Source organism: Mixophyes fleayi, chromosome 2 (assembly GCF_038048845.1).
Source record: "Mixophyes fleayi isolate aMixFle1 chromosome 2, aMixFle1.hap1, whole genome shotgun sequence".
In the NCBI taxonomy this organism is placed as follows: domain Eukaryota; kingdom Metazoa; phylum Chordata; class Amphibia; order Anura; family Limnodynastidae; genus Mixophyes; species Mixophyes fleayi.
Genome location: NC_134403.1, coordinates 377,361,450 through 377,387,768, shown reverse-complemented (window position 1 = coordinate 377,387,768; position 26,319 = coordinate 377,361,450). Strand labels below are relative to the sequence as shown.

The window sequence follows — 26,319 nt, the reverse complement described above, 5'->3', positions numbered from 1 at the left end:
GCCTCACAGCACTGGGGTCATGAGTTTGATTCCCGACCATGTCCTTATCTGTGTGGAGTTTGTATGTTCTCCCCGTGTTTGTGTGGGTTTCCTCCCACATTCCAAAAGCATACTGGTAGGTTAATTGTCTGCTATCAAATTGACCTTAGTCTATCTCTCTATCTGTGTATTTTAGGGAATTTAGCTTGTAAGCTCCAATGGGGCAGGGACTGAGGTGAGTGAGTTCTCTGTACAGTGCTGGGGAATTAGTGGCGCTATATTATTATTTTTTTAGATTTGTAAGGCGCCACAGTGTTCCGCAGCGCTGTACAATAGGGAAGACAAGGACATACATCAAACAGGACATATGTAAAACAAGAACAGACAAGGCAGACAAAATTAATGAAGACATGAAAACAAAGGGTATGGAGGACCCTGCTCATTAGAGAGCTTACATTCTAAAAGGAAGAGGACACAGCTGAAACAATAGGAGCGAGTGTGGCTCAGAGTGGAGACTGGGATAGTTGTGAGGGTATATTAATGTGAATAGTGTTATCGAGGATAAAGTCACCTCTAAAAAAGAGATGGATTTTCAAAGAGGATCTAAAGATTTGAAGGCTGTGGGAAAGTCTGATTGAGCGTGGTAGAAAATTCCATAAGTGCGAAGCAGCACAGGAGAAGTCTTGTACGTGGGAGTGAGAGGTGGATATCAGAGACCATACAAGGCGCAGGTCAGAGGTAGATCAAAGAGGGCGGGAGAGAGAGTATTTTAATATGATATTTGAGATGTATGCAGGGGTCTTGTTGTTGAGGGCTCTGTAGGTAAGGGTGAGTAATTTGAATTTGATCCTGGAGGACACAGGGAGTCAGTGTAAGGATTTGAAAAGTGCTGCAGCAGATGTGTAGTGGTGAAAAAGGAAGATCAGTCTTGCAGCAGCATTTAGGATGGATTGAAGTGTGGGTATATGGGTGTCAGGAATGCCAGATAGCAGAAGGTAGAAGTAAACACAGGAGATGATGAGAGAATGGATAAGAGTTTCGGTAGCATGTTGAGTAAGAAAAGGGTGTATTCTGGCAATGTTTTTAAGGTGGAGTCGACAGAACTGGGAGAGAGTCTGGATGTGAGGACTAAAGCTGAGTCAAGTGTGGCAGCAGGCTTGGGAGATGGGGGAAATTGTGGTGCTATTGACAGTGAGGGAGATTTGAGGGCAGGAAGGAAGATAATAAGCTCTGTTTTGGACATGTTGAGCTTTAGGTAGCGTTGAGACATCCATGTGGAGATAGCAGAAAGACAGTTGGTTACACAAGATAGTACAGAAGGAGGGAGGTCAGGGGAAAAGATATAGATTTGGGTACCATCAGCGTAGAGGTGATATTGGAGGCCGAATGAGCGAATTAGTGCCCCAAGAGAAGAGGTGTACAATGAAAAAAGTAGAGAGCCAAGAACAGAGCCTTGTGGGACCCCAACAGATAGTGGGAGCGGAGGGGAGGATGTGCCAGAGGTACGATAGGTAGGAAGTAAATTAGGAAAGGACTGTGTCACGAAGGTCATTGGAGTGAAGGGTTTGTAGGAGAAAAGGGTGATCAACAGTATCAAAAGCAGCAGAGAGATCTAGGAGAATGAGTATGGAGAAATTACCACTAGATTTTGCAGAAAGTAGATCATTGGTCACTTTTGTGAGAGCAGTATCAGTGGAATGTTGGGGGCGGAAGCCTGATTGCAGAGAGCGGAGAATGGAATGAGAGGAGAGAAAGTGAGACAGACGTTTCTACACTAATCGGTCAAGTAGTTTGGAGGAAAAGAGGAGGAGAGAAATAGGACAGTAATTGGAGAGAGGGACTGGATCGAGAGATGGTTTCTTTAGAATAGGCGAGATAAGCGCATGCTTAAAGAAGGATGGAAATGTGCCAGTGGAGAGAGACAGGTTGAAGAGGTGAGTTAGAGGTGGGCATGCAGTGGAGGAGGGGAGCAGAGAAGTTGGGGGGGGGGGGGGGGGGGGGGAATAGGGTCGAGTAGACAGATTGTAGAGTGAGATGATAAGAGGAGTGCAGAGACTTCGTCTTCAGTTACTGGAGAGAATGAATCAAGGGTGGATTGGGGAGTATAGGTAAAGGTGGGTAGAGTGAGTGGAGTGAGTGGAATTTGGCATGAGGAAATATCTTATCTCATATGGTGTCAATTTTGTCTTTGAAATAGGTGGCAAAATCATGGGCAGTGAGAGAGGAGGTGCAGGTGGGCAGAGAAGTGAGTTGAAGGTGGCAAAGAGACGACGTGGGTTAGAAGACTAGGTGGATATTATAGATTTGAGGAATGTTTGTTTGGCAATTGAAAGGGCAGCGCTGTAAGATGAAAGAATGAATTTATCATGGAGGAAATCAGCATAGGAACTATAATTTCTCCAGTGGCGCATTGCAGTGTGGGAGCACTTTTGCAAGTAGCCGGTCTGTTTGTTGAGCCACGGCTTGGATCGTCGGAGAGTATATGTAGTAGCTGGAGCTGCATTGTCTAGGGCTGAAGTGAATGTTTGTTATACAGGGGCAGCCTGATTAGGACAGGACAATGCAACTATTGGAGAAAATAGTTGTTTTAGTGAAAATGAGAAGAGGATTGGGTTAATAGTACTTAGGTTTCATTGTGTACGTGTGTATTTGGGTGCAGGGGGAAGGGGCATGAGGTACGGTGAGGCTGAAGGAAAGGAGGTTGTGGTCGAAGAGTGGGAAGGCTAAATTGGACAAATTAGAGATGGAGCAGTAGAGGGAGAGGACAAGGTCAAGGGAGTGTCCATCACAAGCGGGTGGGAGATGAGGTTCATTTGAAGAGACTAAAAGGAGGAAGTGAAAAAAGATTAGTGATAGAAGAGACCGTGAGATTATCAATGGTAATGTTAAAATCTAGTATGAGTGTAGGCAGGTCAAAGGATAGGAAATAAGTGAGCCAGGCTGCAAAGTTGTCAAGGAATTGGGAAACTGGACCTGGGGGGCGACAAATGACAGCAATACAAAGGTGGAGAGGATAAAATAGACGGATAGTGTGGAGTTCACAGGAAGAGAACGAGAGGGAGGGTTCAGAGGGTATGACTTGGAAGGTGCAGCCTGGAGAGAGTAGAATGCCTATATAAATAGCTGATGATGATGATAGTACAAATCATTTAAATGACATACAAGTGCAAAAATAAGACACAATCAGGAAATTGCATCCAATTCTAGAATAGATTTAAAGGAATTTACATTGATTAAGCGAAGGAGAAAAGTATTGGCATCCCAAACAGAAAGGGGATGTCAAGATATGTATAGAATTTCATATTCAACAATAAATATACCCCTGACTGCATTGTGATTTATCTTATTGTGACTTAAAAACACACCCATAACTATCTAATTAGTATTTAATAACTGAAAAAAGGTACCTGATCATCCATCAGTGAGACCAGTGGTGATATTACCAACACGATGCAGGAAGATCTCTTGGCGTACATATACGCAGGCAGCTGATAACAGAGAGACTTCCCCATGCCCGTAGAGAGGATAACCAGTGAGGAAATGCCTGAAACGTGGAGAGATCCAGCTAAGAGAAGGACTGAATAAGTGGGTTACCAGTGGATATCACTAGAGGGTAGGCGGGAGGAAGAGGAACAAGTATCAGTAGATTAGAAACAGGCAATCTAAGAGAAGGTGGACATGTACTATTATAAGGCCTGAGATGCTGCTGTGAAACAGATCTAAATAGAAACCAAAAATGAATATCATTGTACTATGGAAAATGACAATCTACTCTCATGACTTCTCTAGAACTTAAACTTTCCTTTGTACGTTATCGTTACTAAATGTTGGTATTTTCTTTGTGTCCTTATGATCCTAGTTACTGCCTATAAGACCCTCCCAGTGTCCATACATATTGGAACTCAGACACCATGACTGGGGTAAGCTCCGCTAGACTAAGACCGTCTGGGTGTGAAGTACATATGATTTCATACAATGTAATGGGGCTAAAAATATATTTTCTAAGAAATCTCTAGTATTTATACTAAGCAGGTCCATTTTGCCTACAGAAAACCAAAATTACAGGCCCCCAAACTAAATAATATGTCCCTGGGTGGGATATGCCGTTCACTCTCTGCACTCCCCCTCCTCAAGAGGAGAGTCCCTGTGAATTGACCCTGCCCTCGGCATGTACGTTCAGTTACATCAATTATAGGTAGATCCAATAGGCAGATATATTGCCGATTTATGTATATTCAGTCTATAAAAAAAAAACCAGAGGGGCTCAGAGAATGTACATATCCTTGTGCACTGTCTATCTGGGTAATCTTAATGGTGTACCTAATTGTGTTATATATTGATGTTCATCTGTTCCCTTCTGTAACAAACTGGTCTCCTAATGTAAATAATATGTATAAGAAATCAGGAGTATTTTGACTCCTCCATGTCCCTGTAGAATAGCCCTCACATTTGTCTGGTCTGGTACTCTACATCCCTTCAGATGATGATCTTCCCTGAGGTATCTCTAACAAGAACCCCTCTACATCACATTTGTCTGGTCTGGTACTCTAGATCCCTTCGGATGATGATCTTCCCTGAGGTATCTCTAACATGAACCCCTCTACATCACATTTGTCTGGTCTGGTACTCTAGATCCCTTCGGATGATGATCTTCCCTGAGGTATCTCTAACATGAACCCCTCTACATCACATTTGTCTGGTCTGGTACTCTAGATCCCTTCAGATGATGATCTTCCCTGAGGTATCTCTAACATGAACCCCTCTACATCACATTTGTCTGGTCTGGTACTCTACATCCCTTCAGATGATGATCTTCCCTGAGGTATCTCTAACAAGAACCCCTCTACATCACATTTGTCTGGTCTGGTACTCTACATCCCTTCAGATGATGATCTTCCCTGAGGTATCTCTAACATGAACCCCTCTACATCACATTTGTCTGGTCTGGTACTCTAGATCCCTTCGGATGATGATCTTCCCTGAGGTATCTCTAACAAGAACCCCTCTACATCACATTTGTCTGGTCTGGTACTCTACATCCCTTCAGATGATGATCTTCCCTGAGGTATCTCTAACATGAACCCCTCTACATCACATTTGTCTGGTCTGGTACTCTACATCCCTTCGGATGATAATCTTCCCTAAGGTATCTCTAACAAGAACCCCTCTACATCACATTTGTCTGGTCTGGTACTCTACATCCCTTCGGATGATAATCTTCCCTAAGGTATCTCTAACAAGAACCCCTCTACATCACATTTGTCTGGTCTGGTACTCTACATCCCTTCAGATGATGATCTTCCCTAAGGTATCTCTAACATGAACCCCTCTACATCACATTTGAAAATATATTCCATATTTAGTGAGCTTGTAAACCCTTTAGCTCAATTTCCCCGTAATTCACATTGCCTTTCAGATGGGAATTTACAACTATTATGACTTAAAGAGGCAGATTCAATCAGCCGGGTAGTGTCTTGCGACCATTCCGGAGACACATTGCGGCGGATATTTTTAAAGAAATATCCACTCATTTTTCCTCGCACCTCCAAAATGAGCGAATATTTCTACCATAGCAACGGAAAAAAGGCGCAGCTGCGGTGTTCTGAGAAACATTGTAGCTAATTGAATCTGCGCCAAAGAATGACATGGCCCATGCTCACGCAGTGTAGGACAGAGTGGATTGGTTATTTACCATGTTAATACATATACAAAAGGATAAAAACAGGACATCGAGGTTCTCTGGCTACGAATATCCTTATACGGCCAATAAAACCAAAAAACAAGCAAAAATGGCACCCACACATGGAGTGTTTTCCACTGATAATTACTGTGGGTTTTTAAGTTTGGTGAGATGGCGGGTGAGGACCTGCTCAGTTACATCAGCAGTTACCCCATAACAGGACTCAATTTACACATAAACAAAGACAGAAACTTCCTGTAGCTGAGGCTCCGCACCGACACCGACACACACACACGCCCACACACACCCACACACGCCCACACACCCACACACGCCCACACACCCGCCCACACGCCCACACACACACACACGCCCACACACTTGTACAAAACAAACAGCACAATATTTATCTGTCTTTCTGTATTACAGCCACAATACCCCCCTCCTGCACACTACCACATGCAGACTTAGTGGTAACACAACAAGGAACATACAGGCAAGTAAACAAAGGGTATGAATAACGGGTTTACTCAGCATAACATACATACCTAGAATACAGAACAGGAACCTCCCAGTATACATAGCCCACAACCTCACTTCCTGCTCATACAATTACACTGCCCCCTCATTATTCATAAACTGCTCCCCCCTTTAGTGTTGCACCCTGGGCGGTCGCCCCTATGGCACAGCCCTAGTTACGGCCCTGAATTCTAGCATCAAAGGCTGGAGTATTACGCATGAGTACTAAGGGGCCAGCAATGTACTTTTGCACACTGATTCATATAATTCACTGAATATTACTTACACACTACTCAGTCTTTAGATTAATTGGGATAAAACTTGTATACTCCAAAATACTTATACAATTTCCATGTGTTATGAGTATGACGCCCTGACACTGGGAAGGACTCTCTTAAACATTATACAAATAATTAACAGGACAAGTGGTGATTGGTTCTGTGAGCACCTCTCTTCCACAGGCCCTATATGTACCCCACAGTAAACCAAAGCAGATATTTAACACATTAAACTCCTTACTCATTATTTTATGTTATCCATTAAAAGATAGCAGAAACCAAGAAAAAGACGCCTAATACATATAGACTCGTCCAATGAGGCCTACATCCTAGATGGAGCCTGTTATAAGAAATAGGAAAACAAGATTTATGTACTTACGTCAAATCTCTTTCTCTGAATCCATTTGGGGGACACTGCTACCATGGGGTTGTATGAGGGCGCATGGAGTTGGCACTTAAATAGTTAACAACTAAACTTGCTGCTGACTTCTCCCCTCTGTAACCCATACAAGACTCAGTATAATCCTAAAGCCCCAAGGAAGAGAGATAAACAACAAAGAGCACACAGCAGAAGAGCAGAAGGGAGAGAACGCAGTGTCCCCCAGATGGATTCAGAGAAAGATTTAACACAAGTACATAAGTCTTCTTGTCTCAGTCATCCACTCTGAGGGACACTGCTACCATGGGGACCTTCTAAAGCAACCCCCTAAGGGAGGGACTACTCTGATAGCTGGGCCCGCAAAACACTGTGGCCAAAACCAGTCTGAAGACGCAAAAACATTAAACTGAATTCTGTAAATGTATGCATAGAAAACCAGTTGGCCGCCTGGCAAAGCTGATCTGCAGAAACACCAAGACACACAGCCCAAGGGGGACCCACCAAAAGAGTGGAGTGAGCAGCGAGTCTGACTGGCACAGGTTGATTCGAACTCGCATAAACATGCTTTATCATAGCCCTAATCCAACGAGCAATAGTTTGCTTGGTGACTGGCCAGCCCCTTTTCTGGGAATCACAGAGGACAAAAAGAGAATCTGTGTTTCTACAAGACGAAGTCCCATGCACATAGATCCGCAGAGCCCTAACTACATCCAAGGAAGTTGTAGAGGAAGTTCCCACTGAGGACACCCCTTCCCTAAAGGCCTGAACCACAATTTCTTCATTTATGCAGAAAACTGCGACCACCTTCGGTAAAAAAGAAGGGACCGTCCGAAGGTCGGCCGTATCTTCATGGAACACCAGGTACAGTGTTCTGTACGATATGCTCTAAGCTCTGACACTCTGCGCGTCGATGCTATGGCCAGCAGAAATACCACCTTCCATGTCAAAAGACGCAGTTCTGCTATTATCCTCTACAGAGAATGTCTCCAACAGATGGCCGCAGGTAAGTACAAGTGGTCCGGGGGGTAGGGGTGTTATATGCCTGGCATTGTATATGTATATGGAATTGTGTGTTTATATATGGCACTGTGTGTACATGACATTGTGGATGTGTATGGCTTTGTGTGTGTATATGAATGTAAATGGTTTTGGTGTGTGTGTGTGTGTGTATATATGGCAGCGTGTATATACAGCGGGTGAAAAGAGGATTTATATACTTACGTTAAATCTGTTTCTGATTCCGTCTGGGGGACACTGCTTACCATGGGGTTGTGGAGGGGAGCATGGGAGTTGGCACCTAGCTAGTTAATCTGCTGACAGACCCCTCCCCTCTACAATCCCCCCGCTCCTTCCACCTCAGTTAATTTAAAAAGCCCCAAGAAGATAGGTCAATCAACCAAGAGCATACAGAGGAAAGGCGCGGCCATGAGGGAACTTTTAAAATTACCGGCAGACCGCCTTGCCTTACTCGCCTGAGCACGCGAGGAAGCATGGGAATCAGAGAAAACAGGTATCCCAACCTGAACTCCCATGACATCGTCATTACGTCCACTGCCACCGCTAAGGGGTCTCTTGCCCTTGCGCAAAACCTGTGAACTTTTTCGTTGTGTCTGGAGGCCATGAGATCTATATCCGGAAGACCCCACCTCTGAAATAACTGAAATACTTCCGGATGGAGTGACCACTCCCTCGGCATCATTTGATTTAGACTTAGGTAGTCGTCCTCCCAATTCTTTATTCCTGGAATGAATACTGCCGATATTGCTGGAAAATATTGCTCTGCCCAAACCAAAATCTGAGCTGCAATTTCCATTGCAGCTGCACTCCTGGTTCCGCCCTGCCTGTTGACATATGCCACAGCCGTGGCATTGTCGGACTGAACTCTGGCAGGGTGGCCCTGGAGGGGGGACTGGGCCCCCCGAAGGGCTAAAAGAATTGCCTTCAACTCCAACACGTTTATTGATAAGGCTGATTCCTGAACCGACCAAAGTCCCTGGAGCCGCAGGATTACCGCCCCCCAACCTCTCAGGCTGGCATCTGTCGTGGCTATGATCCATGACCATGGAGCGAAGGACCTGCCCACCGACAGGTGATCGTGATTCAGCCACCACTGCCTGGAGCGATTCTCTCGCCCCCGGAGACAGCGAAATCTTCTGGAGATCCAAGTGTATGTGGGATCCTGACCATTTCCGTAACAGATCCCACTGGAAGCATCGAGAATGAGCCCGGCCGAAGGGGATCGTTTCGAAGGAGGCCACCATCTTCCCAAGCAGCCGCATGCACAAATGAATTGAGGGATTGGGAGAGGACAAAACCTGAGTTGTTATAGCTCGGATTGAACTGATCTTCTCCGTAGGCAGGAACACCTTCTGCCAACTGGTATCCATGATAAGCCCCAGGAAGACCATGCGTTGACACGGAACCATCTGGGATTTCTTTAAGGTTATCAGCCATCCATGGCTCTCGAGGACTGCCAAGGTGAGGGATAAGTGCTGACGTAAGCAAATCTCTGAGGAGGATCTGATGAGCAGATCGTCCAAATAAGGCACGACCTGAACTCCCTTTAAGTGAAGACACGCCGCCATGACCGACATGATCTTCGTGAAGACCCTCTGAGCTGTGGAGAGGCCGAAGGGAAGGGCCCGAAACTGATAGTGGGAGGACCCCACTGTGAATCTTAGGAGAGACTGATGGTCGCTCCAAATGGAAACGTGGAGGTATGCGTCCTTTATGTCTATGGAGGCCATAAACTGATTCTTCACTAAGCCGTTTATTACCGACCTCAGGGATTCCATCTGAAATCTGTCCACCCATAAGTGCACATTGAGGTTCTTTAGGTTTAAAATGGGTCGAAAGAACCCGTCCGGCTTCTTGACCAGAAACAGATTTGAATAAAACCCCTGTCCCTTCTGGTTGTCTGGGACCCTGCAGATGACTCTTTGCGAAAGAAGAGGCGACACAAGCCTGTATTGCCAGTCTTCTTGTTGGATCTCGGGGTAGCAGGGTTACAAAGAAACGATGTGGTACAGGACCCAGCAGGTCTATCATGTACCCCCTTGATATAATGCCCCGAATCCAAGGGTCATGGGAAGACGCTGCCCATTGTTCCCGAAACAGAGACAGATGTCCCCCCACTGGCGCCACCTCCGGCAGAGTAGAGTGGTCGTCAGGACACAGGCTTCTCCTGGGTCTTGGAGGCCTGGCGCCTAGCTGCAAACGAGGATCTGCCCCTGACAGAGGAGCCTCGAGCATTTGATTGTCTACCTCTAAAGGACTGTCCTCTAGGCAAGGAGGTCCCCCTAAAGGGCTGACGAAAGGGCTGACGAAAGGAGCTGACACGAGGAGTCCGACCCCTACTTGAGAATACCGGCAAAGAAGTGCTTTTGCCCCCTGTTGCCTGGGAAATCATAGTATCCAGTTCCGGGCCAAACAAACCTGCTGCTGAAAAAGGAATGGCTTCAACGGACTTTTTTGATTCCACATCTCCTTCCCAGGATTTCAGCCATAACGTTCTTCTTGCTGAAATAGATGCAGCCTGAATAGAGGAGGACACAGACGCTGTGTTCTGGGCCGCCTCATAAAGGTACCCCGATGCTTCTTTCAAATGCAAAGCCAGGGGAAGTAAATCAGAGTCCTGTAAGGCCTCTGCCAGTTGGTCTGCCCATGCTTCCATGACTCTAGCAACCCAAGCTGAAGGTCTAAAAGAAGAACCCGCAGCCACAAATATAGATTTCAGCTGGGATTCCACTCTGCGATCATTGGCATCCTGCAGAGTTGCTGAACCTGGGACTGGTATTAAAGTGTGTCTGGCCAAATGGGCTACTGGAATATCCACCTTATGAATACTCTCCCAGCGAGCCACATCTTCCTCCCGCAATGGATACAGGGAAGAGAACCTTCTATGAGGCTGTTTCAAGGCTCCCTCTGCAATATCTCTGAGTTCTACAGACGGGGGAAAACGGGAAGCCTTCCTTTTGGCCTTCTTAAAGAGACTTCTGTCTCTAGGAGTAGGATCCTCCGGTTCTGGGAGGTCCAACGCTTGTCTCACCGCTAAAACCAAATCATCAATAAATTGGCTTTTAGTGTTTTCTTCCTGTCCCAAAGGTTGAACCTGGTCAGGATCAGAATTAATTTCTCCCTCCTCCTCTGAAAACCCCTCAGAGTCTGAAAGGACCATAAGGGTATTATCGGATCTAGGCCGCTATCTTTTAGCAGGCGGGATGTTTGGGGATTGGTTCCGTTTATCCAAACCCTTTATAAATGCTGCGGACCATGCCGGTTCTGTGGGAACAGGGGCCTTTCCGTAAGTAATGAGGAAGGTCCTGGTATAGACGTTCCAATAGAACCTGAGGTAGTGGGGAGGCCCAAATGTGTACTAGCATTATTAGCCACCGAGGCTGCCACACTAGATAGCAATTGATTGGATTGTAAAACCATCTGTGCTAAAGAGGAAACCGACTGTGTCAGGGAAGCCACCCAGGCCGGTTCCTCCGTCAGTGGGGCTGAAAAAAGCTGTGTTTGCACAGGGGATACCCCTGCTTCGCAGACAGAGCAGAGCGCCAATGGGTCCTTCTGCCCACAAGGTAATTTTACATTACATCTTGAACATTTGAAATATTTTACTACAAGGCCCTTTCCTTTATCTGTCATTTTTATAAAGGAAGGCACACCAAACACACAGGCTTAAGTTGTAAAATTTAGCTGAGTAGAGAGAGAGGGAGTTTAGAGAGAATAGTGGGAAACAAACAAGTAATCAACTAATCTGATATAAAAGTTGTACTTGTAATTTTAAAACACAATATACTATTTTTGGCAAGTAGGAGATCTACAATATAACCTCTACTAGCCCACTTTGTAAACAGCAAATACAGTAATATGTGTTAAATAAGATCAGATACTTAGCCCATAGGCCAAACAAGGGAGAAGTCTAACAGCAGTGTCCTGGTGCCTGCTCCCTCTGATCTGTGTCCTTTTTCCCGGGCTTCTCCTTGGCACCAGAAGGCCGGGCTAGTCCACTTCTCTCTGGAGGGCAGGGGAGCTCTTTGTCTTAGCTCCTCCCCTCTGATAATGCTGTCTCTCTTACAGCTTTTCTGCCGACTGGGCTCCGTTTTTGAATAAAAAAAGAAAAATGGTATGTGGCAGAGTAGTGGAGACCTCAGGTCTCCGCCGCGGTTACCCTGATGCCCCCTCCGATGTATGAGGGGGGATCTTGGTATGGCCCCCTTCTCCTCGCTCCTCCGCGGATCCAACATGGCAGCCGGCATGTGTATTCTCCGATAACCGGCGCTCTATGCCTGCAGTGGCAGCGCCGGTTATCGGGGAGGCTCCAGGAGTGACAGCGGTCCGGAGCGACCGCTTGTCACTCACTATTCAGGCACCCCTTTTTCTCTCCCTGTCAGTGAGAGCCTCTGGCTCTCATCTGACAAGGTAGTGCCTGCGCTGCTATGCTGGGAGTGTGTTCTCTATAATAGAACACACTCCCATGTCTGCCACCTGGATAAAAAGGAAATAAAATGAAATAAATAAACGAAAGTAAAAAATAAAGGCAGAAGCTAAAACACTGCCCAACTCCAGGGGCACCTAAAAAAAACGGAGGCGGAAGAGGCGGGGGGATTGTAGAGGGGAGGGGTCTGTCAGCAGTGCTAAAGATTAACTAGCTAGGTGCCAACTCCCGTGCTCCCCTTCACAACCCCATGGTAAGCAGTGTCCCCCAGACAGGATGAAAGAGAAATAAGTATTGAACACATTAACATTTTTCTCAGTAAATATATATTTAATGTGGCTATTGTAATGAAATGTACACCAAATGTCAGCAACATCCCTTGCAATCCACACATTCAAAGAAATCAATCCATAGATGTCCATAAGTTAAGTTTTGTACAATAATGTGAAATGACAGAGAGGAAAAAGTATTGAACAAGCTTCCTGAAATGTATTTACTTTGTCCAAAGGCCTTTATTGGTAATTACAGCTTCAAGATGCCTCCTGTATGGAGAAACTAGTCAAATACATTGCTCGGGTGGGATTTTGCCCCATTCTTCAACGCAAATAGTCTTCAAATCTTGAAGGTTCCGTAGGCTTCTTCTATGAACTCTGATCTTTAGTTCTTTCCATAGATTTTCAATTGGATTTAAGTCAGGTGATTGGCTGGGCCATTCTAGCAGCTTTATTTTTTTCTCTGAAACCAAATTGAGAGAGTGTCCTTGGCTGCTTGTTTGGGATCATTGTCTTGCTGAAATGTCCACCCTCGTTTCATCCTCAGCATCCTGGTAGATGGCAGCAGATTTTTATCAACAATGCCTAGGTACATTTTTCCATTCATCCTTCCTTCAATGATATGCAGTATGCTAGTACAGTGTGCAGAAAAACAGCCCCACACCATGATGTGTGGGGCTGTTTTCTGCACATACCATACTAAATACCATACCAACTTCACAGTTATTACAGCCCCACACCATGATGTTTACACCTCCGATGGTATGGTATTTTTGGGGTGATGTGCAGTGCCATGTCTCCTCCAAACATGGTGTGTATTATAGCATCCAAAGAGTTAAATTTTGCTCTTATCTGACCACAGTATTTCACAGGCTTGGCCAAATGTTGTGCAATAAACTTTAAACAAGCTTCAAACATGTTTTTTCTTCAGCAAAGGACTCTTGCAAGATGAGCGTGCATACAGGCCATGGCAGCTGAGTGCATTACTTTTTGTTTTCTTTGAAACAATTGTACCTGCTAATTCAAGTCTTTCTGAAGCTCTCCACAAGTGGTCCTTGGTTCTTGGACAACTCTTCTGGTAATTTTTTTCACTCCTCTGTGAGAAATCTTGCGAAGTGCAACTGGTCGTGGCCGTTTTATGGTGAAATTATGTTCTTTCCACTTACGGATTATGGCCCCAACAATGCTCACTGGAACATTCAGCAGTTTATAGATCCTTCTGTAACCAATGACATCAGTATGTTTTGCAACAATAAGGTAGCGAAGGTCTTGAGAGAGCTCTTTACTTTTACCCATCATGAGAGGTTTCTTGTGTGAGACCTTTGTAATGAGACACCATTTTATAAGCCAGCAGTTGTGGCTGAACCAGCTGGTAGGATTGCTTTCTAATTACGGATAGATGTCAGATGGTGTCTTGGCTTTCCATGCCTTTTTGCACCCCTCTTTCTTCATATGTTCAGTACTCTTTCCCTGTGTTATTTCACATTATTACACAAAACTTAAATTATGGAAATCTCTGCTTTGATTTCTTTGCATTAGAGGATTGCAAGGGTGGTTGTTGACTTTTGGTGTAAATTTCATTACAATAGCCAAAATAAATATATAGTTACTGAGAAAAATGTTGATGTGGCATTGTGTGTGTGTGTGCGCATGTATATGGCACTGCGAGGGTGTGCGCATGTGTGTGTGTGTGTGTATATATATATATATATATATATATATATATATATATATATATATATATATATATATATATATATATATACACATATATAAACACACATATACATATACACACACACACACACACACACACACACACGGCATTGTGGAATGTGAAGGATAGAATCTATGTTAGTTGTAATTGGGAGCATAGATTGCGATCAGCTGTATTTCCACTATGGAGATAGTGATCATCTTTGTTGTAGGTTTAAATGTTTTCTTAATCTGTCTGACTGCAGCTTAGACATCCAGATTAAGAAAAAAAGACAAGGAAAACAAAAACCTTCCATTGCATCATTCTAGTGAGATACATGTTGAAATTCACAGACCTTCTTTACAAAAAGCAATATACCTGCAACATGTAAAATTATTTACCCTCTGTTTTGTGTGGCGGTCACAAGGGTGCTTCATGCCCTGTGTGGCGGTCACAAGGGTGCTTCATGCCCTGTGTGGCGGTCACAAGGGTGCTTCATGCACTGTGTAGCGGTCACAAGGGTGCTTCATGCCCTGTGTAGCGGTCACAAGGGTGCTTCATGCACTGTGTAGCGGTCACAAGGGTGCTTCATGCCCTGTGTGGCGGTCACAAGGGTGCTTCATGCACTGTGTAGCGTCACAAGGGTGCTTCATGACTTGTGTGGCGGTCACAAGGCTGCTTCATGCACTGTGTAGCGGTCACAAGGCTGCTTCATGCACTGTGTGGCGGTCACAAGGCTGCTTCATGCACTGTGTGGCGGTCACAAGGCTGCTTCATGCACTGTGTAGCGGTCACAAGGGTGCTTCATGCCCTGTGTAGCGGTCACAAGGGTGCTTCATGCACTGTGTAGCGGTCACAAGGGTGCTTCATGCACTGTGTGGCGGTCACAAGGGTGCTTCATGCCCTGTGTGGCGGTCACAAGGGTGCTTCATTAACTGTGTAGCGGTCACAAGGGTGCTTCATGCCCTGTGTAGCGGTCACAAGGGTGCTTCATGCCCTGTGTAGCGGTCACAAGGGTGCTTCATGCCCTGTGTAGCGGTCACAAGGGTGCTTCATGCCCTGTGTAGCGGTCACAAGGGTGCTTCATGCCCTGTGTAGCGGTCACAAGGGTGCTTCATGCCCTGTGTGGCGGTCACAAGGGTGCTTCATGCACTGTGTGGCGGTCACAAGGGTGCTTCATGCACTGTGTGGCGGTCACAGGGGTGCTTCATGCACTGTGTGGCGGTCACAAGGGTGCTTCATGCACTGTGTGGCGGTCACAAGGGTGCTTCATGCCCTGTGTATCGGTCACAAGGGTGCTTCATGCCCTGTGTAGCGGTCACAAGGGTGCTTCATGCACTGTGTGGCGGTCACAAGGGTGCTTCATGCCCTGTGTAGCGGACACAAGGGTGCTTCATGCCCTGTGTGGCGGTCACAAGTGTGCTTCATGCACTGTGTAGCGGTCACAAGGGTGCTTCATGCACTGTGTGGCGGCCACAAGGGTGCTTCATGCACTGTGTGGCGGCCACAAGGGTGCTTCATGCACTGTGTAGCGGTCACAAGGGTGCTTCATGCCCTGTGTAGCGGTCACAAGGGTGCTTCATGCACTGTGTGGCGGTCACAAGGGTGCGTCGTGCACTGTGTGGCGGTCACAAGGGTGCGCCATGTATTGTGTGGCGGTCACAAGAGTGCTCTCCTTATTCTCTATAATTTCTGTGGTCACTTATTGCTCTGCTTTCCATATTTCATGTACCTATACATTTTCCAAACAGGTCCCAACATTCGAGGAACCAGACAAGAATCCAGTACCAGGTTGTAAAAGCTGCAACAACAGGTAGGTGAAAGCAACACCATTTTACATAATCTGTCATGTCTAAAGAGGCGCAGCCACACCCCATGTTAACCACGACCCCATCACTGTGTGGCCACGCCCTCTTCGATGACGACGACGCTGCACGGCGGCACACATCACTTCCCCTATGTGTGAAGGTGGGGGAGGCAGAAAGTTAACGTATCGGTGGGCCCAAATTCCTCTTGGCGGCCCTGCCCTCATGCAACCCCATGGTAGAAGTGTGCCCCAGAGTGGATCATTGAGAAATATGAAGTTTAAGCTCACAACAAGCATTTTACCAACAACCAATTTGTATAATCCAATAATTTCCCTAAACATCCAACACTGAGGTAATAATCAACTATCAGGATTCAATAAACTGGATGGAGTAAGCTGTGGAGCATAGCTCCAACAAATACAGACATAACATCCTTAGATATCGGTTCCATAGATATGTCCAACTACTTACACTGAGAGACTGCTGGGCACTCAACATTGGACTTCATTCCACCACCAATAACAAAATTCTATAGAGGTTTGATGACACAACCCCTAACCAGGCAACACTGATCCAGCGTCACTCCTAATGCGATGAGATGCAGAACAGACTACATAGATGTCCTGCTAAGCATTCTGGTTGGATAATTTGCTGGCGCTATATAAATAAATGATGATGATAATGATAATTAGAGTTAAATGTGCCATAGTCACCACTGAATGACATATTATCTTATTTTTGTATATAAATATTTCCTGTATTGATGGGCAGAGCACTAATTTGTATTGTTTTGTCTTTGTTATGTTATACTCATCTCCATGTTCTATAGTTGTGTGTCTGTATCTCTCATACATATTGAGACAGAATATAATATTTGACCAGAGAGCTGGTTTCTTTCCACCCCCCACTTTATATAGCTGCTTATTTAACATGTCTTAAGGACCACTCTCAGACTACCATTGGGAGATGAACTGGAAATTACACACACACATTTTTATACAGTGTTTCTTGCTAAATGGACTTAGAAGCAGACACACACACAGGATTTCTCTCCCCCATTTGGAAACAGATAGACAAGGATTTTGAGCCCCTTTTTGGGGCGTTGGTAATGTATTGAACATGAGGAAATAGACATATATGAGTAGAATGTACACTGTATATTGTTAGCCGTTTAATGCTAAACCGTTAAATGATAGGAGATACATTAGGACAGCATGGAGTGTTGGTATCTGGTTCGTGATCAGATTGCATATGGTAAGTAATGATACAATGTTTGAAATTATATTCTTTGGTTTCTATAAATGTTTGTAGCTATGTTATTGTAAATACATTGGTAGATTTTGTTATTCAGGACATTATCTTGTTACACTGTTTGTGAGAAACGTTAGTGTGCTTGAGAAGTAATGCAGTTTAAGGGTTTTAAATTAGTAATATCTTAGGAGTTTGATTGTTTAAATACAATAGACCTCATGTCCCTGCTGGATATAGCAGCGAGGTGATATACAGAACCACAGGCCATCTGGTAAAGCTTGTAAGAAGTGTTCATTTGTAAGTGTGCTATTTAGGAATAAATAAGTTAAATAAGATAAGTTGGTTTAAGGATAATTTAGTTTAAGTGTATATATTGAAATACACTATATGTGACTGTGCTTATAATTGAACACAGATCTATCCTGATTTCAGTGTTTGCAGCTCCATATAGCAATGTGTAAACACACCTGGTTACGCCGTGGTGTTCCTGAATCTGAGGTAGTCTGGCTGATTTATCATTTCCATTGTGGAAACCAATTCACAGTTACAGCCGGAGGACGGAGAAATACACCAAAGGAAATAACCAGTGTATTAGAAAATGAAGATTGCCGCAGAGCATCTCAGAACGCACAGCAGAGAAAGTGATAAGGGGGTAATAGACGATGGAAAGTTGCTGGAGGACATACAAAAGTGACTGAAGTAACAGGACAGGAGGCTGATGGTCACAGAGGAGGAAGCTGGAAGAGCGATTAGACAGAGTAGCAGAAAGACAGGTAAAGGACACAAAGACCGCAAACAGCAATCTGGGATAGTTATTAGGGTAAGGACGTAGGAAACGGTGGAGATGACAGAGGAACAAACTTTACCTGACAGAATCTTCATCACAGCTTCCTCCTGCCCTGGACGGAAAGTACGGTAGCCTAACTCTGAGAGCGCATCGTATACCTCCGATGGAGTACCTGAAAAACACAATCAGCACTATTATATTATTATGATTTATTTATAAGGCGCCACAAGGTTTCCGCAGCGCCGTACACAGTACAAACAATGAACAGTAGATCCTAAAGGGAGGCAAACAGACTGCTGGCATAAAGGGAGTCAGAAGAGGGGAACAAGCGCTCCCCTCTTCTGAGGAGGAGCGAGGTGGTGAGAGCTAGCATGGAGAGAGGGTTAAGTGGAAGGCTGATAGGCTTTGAGGAAGAGATGAGTTTTGAGTGCCCATTTGAAGGAGCACTAGTTAGGGGACAAACAGATGGAGCGTGGGAGGTCATTCCAGTGCAGGGAGAGGCAGCTCGGGAGAATTCTTGAATTCTGGAGGTGATCAGAGTAGAGGAGAGGCAACAGACATTGGCAGATTGCAGGGACCGGCTGGGAGAGTGGATGGAGATGAGATTAGAGATATAAGGGGCAGTAGAGTGGGAGAGAGCCATATAGGTGAGGGTAAGAAGTTTAAAAAGGATTTTGTAGGGGAAGGGAAGCCAGTGTAGGGCAAGGCAGAGAGGGGAGGCAGAAGAGGAGCGGCGAGAAAGGAAGCCTCGCAGTCGCATTGAGTATAGAACGAAGGGAGGCGAGGTGAGAGCAGGGAAACCAGTGAGGAGAAGGTTACAGTAGTCAAGCCAGGAAATGATAAGCGCATGGATAATAGTTTTGGTTGCTTCCTGAGATAGTAAGGGCCGGATGCGGGCGATGTTGCGTAGTTGGAAGCGACAGGATTGGGCAAGGGATTGAATGTGGGGGGCAAAAGAGAGAGAGAGGAGTCGAGGGTGATGCCCAGGCAGCGGAGTTGGGGGACAATAGAGATGGTGGAATTGTTAATAGTGATGGAGAGATCCAGATGGGATGAGGACTTAGATGGAGGGAGAACAATGACTTTGGTTTTTGCAATGTAATTTTGAGAAAGCGTGAGGACATCCAAGAGGAGATGGCAGAGAGGCAGTCAGATACACAAGAGAGGAGGGGGTGAGATCAGGAGAAGAGATGTAAAGTTGAATATCATCGGCGTATAGGTAATACTGAAGACCGAATGAAGTGATGAGAGCACCTAAGGAGGTAGTATAGAGTGAGAAGAGTAGAGGGCTAAGAACAGAGCCCGGAGGGACTCCTACAGGGAGGGCGGAGGGGGGGGGATGAACTGGACAGGGATACAGAGAAAGAGAGGTTGGCGAGGTATGAGGTGAACATATGGAGACAGAACCAGAGAGACCGAGAGAGTGAAGGGTCTGCAAAAAGAGGGGGTGGTCCATGGTGTCAAAAGCTGCGGATAGGTCTAGGAGGATGAGCAGGGAGAATTGACCCCTGAATTTATCAGAGAGGAGATCCTTAGTTATATTGGTCAGGGCTGTTTCAGTGGAGTGGAGGGGGTGGAAGCTAGATTGGAGCGGGTCAAGGAAGGAATTTTCTGAGAGGTGACTGGTGAGGCGGTTGAATAATGACAGTGGAGAGAGACAGGTTGAAGAGGTGAGCTAAATAAGCGCAGAGTGGGAGAGAGGGAGCGAAGAAGGTGAGAGGGGATGGGATCCAGGTGGCAGGTAGACGGGGAGAGGAAAGAATGAGGGAGTGGACTTGGCCCGTAGTAGGGTGGAAGGAGCACCAGTGTGGGTTGTAGGAGGAGGGAGGAGCGAAGAGAGAGGCAGGAGAAGAAAGGGAGGAAAAGATATCAAGTCTGATGGCCTCAATTTTGGAGGAGAAAAAGGAGGCAAAATCTGTAGCAGAGAGGGAGAGTGGGATAGGAGGAGGAGGAGGGGTGAGGAGAGAGGTGAACGTGGCAAAGAGGCAGCGGGGATTAGAGGACTGAGAAGAAATGAGGAACTTAAAGAAAGACTGTTTAGCGAGGGAGAGAGCAGTATTATACGACAACCAATTCTATTTGTCAGTTCCAATAAAGTAAATATGAACTAAAACCAACTGATTAATAATTATTTACTCTTTATTTGGTCTGTCACTAAAATTACCCTACATGTACATATTATACTTTACAATGGTGTTATTTATCATTGGATTCAACAACATGACATTGTAATCTGTAGACGGTAACTGAGAATGGTCTGCCTGAGGTCACATGGAAAAGGTCACCACAGGCAAGGAACCAATAAAGGTCCTGGAGAGACCGGTTCCATGAACGCAGGCACGCATTGTGAATTGTTTGTATGGTACTGCTCCTAGGCTTGAGGTTACCGGATGTAGTGTGCAGGGGTTGGTCCAAACTGGAAACATTCGCTCCTTGAGAGAATGAACCTTGTCCTAGTGCGGGTGTGCGCTGACCGCAGAAGCCTAGATTATGAAGCTTCCGTCAAACTGCAGAAAACCATCCGTTCCTGGACCAGCACTTGTGGCTACGTTACCGCGTATAGAAAGAGAGAATATCTAGTCACCATTTTGTGGTGGTAAGGTATCCAGGAATGTAGCGTCAGAGGAAACTGCAATATTCATCCTTCCTATAAACCAGAACTCACACAAGGCCTCTTTTATCATTCTGAGGTTATAACCTCATGGTGCAGGTCCTTATTCATACTTGTGACACGAGACTGATATGTTGCTGCCTCTTGTGTGATGTAGATAAATGTTATAAAAATAGTATAACCATTAAATAACAATAGACTTTGATTTGTGGTACACTTGCCTATGTGTAAAGCTTCTTCTGAATAGCGTAACAGTGTGGTAGTAGAAGGAGTGCGTTCAGTGATTGACTGAGAGTCTGTAATGCGGAGATGACCCGGGGCCCTCCCAGACTGTGCATGCCTGGCGGGACAGAACAACTGAGCTGTGACACCGATAAATGATCTGTGATGGACTGAATTAGGGACCTAACCCAGGAAGCTCCCCTGCACCCTCATAACAGGTAGACAGAAAACTGTGCAAATGTCCCACTCAGGCAGTGACCACAGCAGTGATGGGTAACCTCACAAACTACAAGGGCCGCACATTACCCTTCCTGAAAGGAAGAGCTGAATCTGTACTACCCTGCCATTCTTTAAAGGGAAAAGCCCCACTTGCCACCCATTACATAAAGGTCAGAGTCCGGTTACTACTATGCCGCAGAAGGTGGAGGAATCCGTAGCAGGCAAAAATCTTGAAGCATCGGAGCCCCGTTACCAAGGGATGGTTGGCAAATGTTAGATCAGGGGTCAAGACTCAACTCAGCAGTCTATTTTAAAGGGAAAAAAAATGCAGGTGGCCCAGTGACCCAGCCTAAGGTAGCCCACTATGGGATCGGCCCAAGGTAGCCCACTATGGGATCGGCCCAAGGTAGCCCACTATGGGATCGGCCCAAGGTAGCCCACTATGGGATCGGCCCAAGGTAGCCCACTATGGGATCGGCCCAAGGTAGCCCACTATGGGATCGGCCCAAGGTAGCCCACTATGGGATCGGCCCAAGGTAGCCCACTATGGGATCGGCCCAAGGTAGCCCACTATGGGATCGGCCCAAGGTAGCCCACTATGGGATCGGCCCAAGGTAGCCCACTATGGGATCGGCCCAAGGTAGCCCACTATGGGATCGGCCCAAGGTAGCCCACTATGGGATCGGCCCAAGGTAGCCCACTATGGGATCGGCCCAAGGTAGCCCACTATGGGATCGGCCCAAGGTAGCCCACTATGGGATCGGCCCAAGGTAGCCCACTATGGGATCGGCCCAAGGTAGCCCACTATGGGATCGGCCCAAGGTAGCCCACTATGGGATCGGCCCAAGGTAGCCCACTATGGGATCGGCCCAAGGTAGCCCACTATGGGATCGGCCCAAGGTAGCCCACTATGGGATCGGCCCAAGGTAGCCCACTATGGGATCGGCCCAAGGTAGCCCACTATGGGATCGGCCCAAGGTAGCCCACTATGGGATCGGCCCAAGGTAGCCCACTATGGGATCGGCCCAAGGTAGCCCACTATGGGATCGGCCCAAGGTAGCCCACTATGGGATCGGCCCAAGGTAGCCCACTATGGGATCGGCCCAAGGTAGCCCACTATGGGATCGGCCCAAGGTAGCCCACTATGGGATCGGCCCAAGGTAGCCCACTATGGGATCGGCCCAAGGTAGCCCACTATGGGATCGGCCCAAGGTAGCCCACTATGGGATCGGCCCAAGGTAGCCCACTATGGGATCGGCCCAAGGTAGCCCACTATGGGATCGGCCCAAGGTAGCCCACTATGGGATCGGCCCAAGGTAGCCCACTATGGGATCGGCCCGGCCCAGCCAGGTGGAGGAATTCAAGAAGCAGAGAGTAAACTGCAGGAAAGGATCACAGGGTAATATGACTGCTGGTTATCAGAGGTGATAATGCTGTGATGCTCATTACTGATGCACAAACTGTCTCTCAGAAATCAGAAAAGTATGTGAGGAAGACAGAACAGTCTAAGATACACTCAATAGCAGAGTGTATGCAACAGGACTCTGTAAAACAAAGACCCCAACATATGTGTGCATACATGCCAGACATCGCTGTGCTTTACTTCTTAACTACACTATGCGGTCTGTACCTCGGACTCTCCCAGACGGGGTCAGCTCATAAAGCGGCTGCATCGCTGGTGGTGGTGGAGCTGGCTCGTACGATGGTCTCACTACGTCCAGAGGCAGCTCAGGTTGTTGGCACAATTCATTCACCTCGTCTGTAAGACCAGAAAGGATAATAATGGTAAAACATTTGCTAAAAGTGATCTGTCAAAACCTAATTCACATTTAGTGTGTGTGTGTGTGTGTGTGTGTGTTATATATATATATATATATATATATATATATATATATATATATATATATATACACACACACATATATATATATACATATACACACACACACACACATATATATACACACACACATATATACACATACATACACATGCACACACACACACACATACATACATACATATATACAAATACTACAATATGGGAGTCAGTGTATACTATATTTATAACCACGACTGTCATGCAGCTAAAGAATCTTCTACCAAGTAGGGCGTAACATTAAGGAATCAATAATTATCCATGAATAACATAATAAATAGAAGCCTATATAAGCATGTAACCAATTTAAGAAGAAAATTCTGACTGACTTAGCATAAAAATCACACCTATCACCAACAATATACACAGATATAACATAACTAAAAGGAGACACTACAAAAAAATCAGATAAACTGTATAAGACACCAGTCTCATGGATACAGCACAGTCCCAGCACTTCTCACTGTGAGTGTATGAATGACACTATACTGATCCTTACAGAGCTCTCTTCAGTCAGTGCTCAGGACCTAATGCAGTCCCGCTGCCAGTCATCTGAGGATGTGATACTCGCACTCACCCCCAACAGCTCTCAGCTGAGTGTTGGTCATTCGGGCCACATCCTCTAACGTGGGCAAAGCAATCTCCTCTTCTGTTGGGTCTGTCTCTTGAGGTAGAGGTGCAGGAACTGCTAAATGACAGATCTCAGAGTGAATATCCACAGCTAACACCAGTTATAGGCACTGGGATGTCTACACTGAAATGGGCTTTTCATTATTTATTATACACACTGAAATCATATTTTACTTTTAACATCTTGGTTTACTTAGGATAATTTTATACTGATTTGTGTGTGTATTATCAATATGGCTATTCTGTAGCTTACTGTTCTAGTCATGTCTCAGAGGACAATGGGTATCACACACCAACAGTGGGGTTAGGGAAATTAATAGGAAGCAGGGCACGTAGGAAAAAGACCCCTCACCCCACTCACTCGCCCTCTAACCGGCAAGTAGGTAGAAGAGAGACCCCTCCCCAAACTCACCCACCCTCGAGCCGGCACGTAGGAAGAAGAGAGAGACCCCTCACCCCACTCACCCGCCCTCGAGCCGGCAAGTAGGTAGAAGAGGGACCCCTCCCCCCACTCACCCACCCTCGAGCCGGCACGTAGGAAGAAGAGAGAGACCCCTCACCCCACTCACCCGCCCTCGAGCCAGCACGTAGGAAGAAGAGAGAAACCCCTCACCCCACTCACCCGCCCTCGAGCCGGCACGTAGGAAGAAGAGAGAGACCCCTCACCCCACTCACCCGCCCTCGAGCCGGCAAGTAGGTAGAAGAGAGAAACCCCTCACCCCACTCACCCGCCCTTGAGCCGGCACGTAGGAAGAAGAGAGAGACCCCTCACCCACCCTCGAGCCGGCACGTAGGAAGAAGAGAGAAACCCCTCACCCCACTCACCCGCCCTTGAGCCGGCACGTAGGAAGAAGAGAGAGACCCCTCACCCCACTCACCCGCTCTCGAGCCGGCAAGTAGGTAGAAGAGACCCCCTCACCCCACTCACCCGCCCCTCGAGCCAGCACGTAGGAAGAAGAGACCCCCTCACCCCACTCACCTGCCCTAAAGCCAACACCTAGGAAGAAGAGAGACCCCCTCACCCCACTCACCCGCCCTCGAGCCGGCACGTAGGTAGAAGAGAGACCCCTCACCCGCCCTCGAGCCGGCACGTAGGAAGAAGAGAGAGACCCCTCACCCCACTCACCCGCCCTCGAGCCGGCACGTAGGTAGAAGAGAGAGACCCCTCACCCCACTCACCCGCCCTCGAGCCGGCACGTAGGAAGAAGAGAGAGACCCCTCCCCCCACTCACCCACCCTCGAGCCGGCACGTAGGAAGAAGAGAGAGACCCCTCACCCCACTCACCCGCCCTCGAGCCAGCACGTAGGAAGAAGAGAGAAACCCCTCACCCCACTCACCCGCCCTCGAGCCGGCACGTAGGAAGAAGAGAGAGACCCCTCACCCCACTCACCCGCCCTCGAGCCGGCAAGTAGGTAGAAGAGAGAAACCCCTCACCCCACTCACCCGCCCTTGAGCCGGCACGTAGGAAGAAGAGAGAGACCCCTCACCCACCCTCGAGCCGGCACGTAGGAAGAAGAGAGAAACCCCTCACCCCACTCACCCGCCCTTGAGCCGGCACGTAGGAAGAAGAGAGAGACCCCTCACCCCACTCACCCGCTCTCGAGCCGGCAAGTAGGTAGAAGAGACCCCCTCACCCCACTCACCCGCCCCTCGAGCCAGCACGTAGGAAGAAGAGACCCCCTCACCCCACTCACCTGCCCTAAAGCCAACACCTAGGAAGAAGAGAGACCCCCTCACCCCACTCACCCGCCCTCGAGCCGGCACGTAGGTAGAAGAGAGACCCCTCACCCGCCCTCGAGCCGGCACGTAGGAAGAAGAGAGAGACCCCTCACCCCACTCACCCGCCCTCGAGCCGGCACGTAGGTAGAAGAGAGAGACCCCTCACCCCACTCACCCGCCCTCGAGCCGGCACGTAGGAAGAAGAGAGAGACCCCTCACCCCACTCACCCGCCCTCGAGCCGGCACGTAGGTAGAAGAGAGACCCCTCACCCCACTCACCTGCCCTCAAGCCGGCACGTAGGAAGAAAAGAGACCCCCTCATCCCACTCACCCGCCCCTCGAGCCAGCACGTAGGAAGAAGAGACCCCTCACCCCACTCACCTGCCCTAAAGCCGGCACGTAGGAAGAAAAGAGACCCCCTCACCACACTCACCCGCCCTCGAGCCGGCACGTAGGAAGGAGAGAGACCCCTCACCCGCCCTCGAGCCGGCACGTAGGAAGAAGAGACTCCTCTCACCCCACTCACCTGCCCTCGAGCCGGCACATAGGAAGAAGAGAGAGACCCCTCACCCCATTCACCTGGCACGTAGGAAGAAGAGAGACCCCTCACCCCACTCACCTGCCCTCGAGCCGGCACGTAGGAAGAAGAGAGACCCCTCACCTGGCACGTAGGAAGAAGAGAGACCCCTCACCCCACTCACCCACCCCTCAAGCCGGCACGTAGGAAGAAGAGAGAGACCCCTCACCTGGCACGTAAAAAGAAGAGAGACCCCTCACCCACCCTCGAGCCAGCACGTAGGAAGAGAGACCCCTCACCCGCTCCTTGAGCCGGCACGTAAGAAGAGAGATCCCTCACCCCACTCACCTGGCACGTAGGAAGAAAAGAGACCCCTCACCCCACTCACCCGCCCACGAGCCGGCACATAGGAAGAAGAGAGACCCCTCA

At 47.4% G+C, this 26,319-nt stretch overlaps 1 protein-coding gene across 5 annotated transcripts in view; it reads right to left on the bottom strand.

Annotated features, from left to right (window-relative positions):
• RECQL4 (RecQ like helicase 4) overlaps positions 1-26,319 on the bottom strand; it is a 162,441-nt gene that overhangs the window by 96,206 nt on the left and 39,916 nt on the right. For 4 of the 5 annotated variants that reach the window (XM_075197581.1, XM_075197585.1, XM_075197582.1 and 1 more), the window contains 4 exons: positions 23,601-23,711; positions 22,775-22,903; positions 18,172-18,264; positions 3,387-3,523 (listed from right to left, as the gene is read on the bottom strand). In XM_075197581.1, coding sequence (XP_075053682.1) covers positions 3,387-3,523; positions 18,172-18,264; positions 22,775-22,903; positions 23,601-23,711 — 470 coding nt within the window. The remainder of the gene's footprint in view (positions 1-3,386; positions 3,524-18,171; positions 18,265-22,774; positions 22,904-23,600; positions 23,712-26,319) is intronic. The other variant, XM_075197583.1, reaches the window with a different exon arrangement.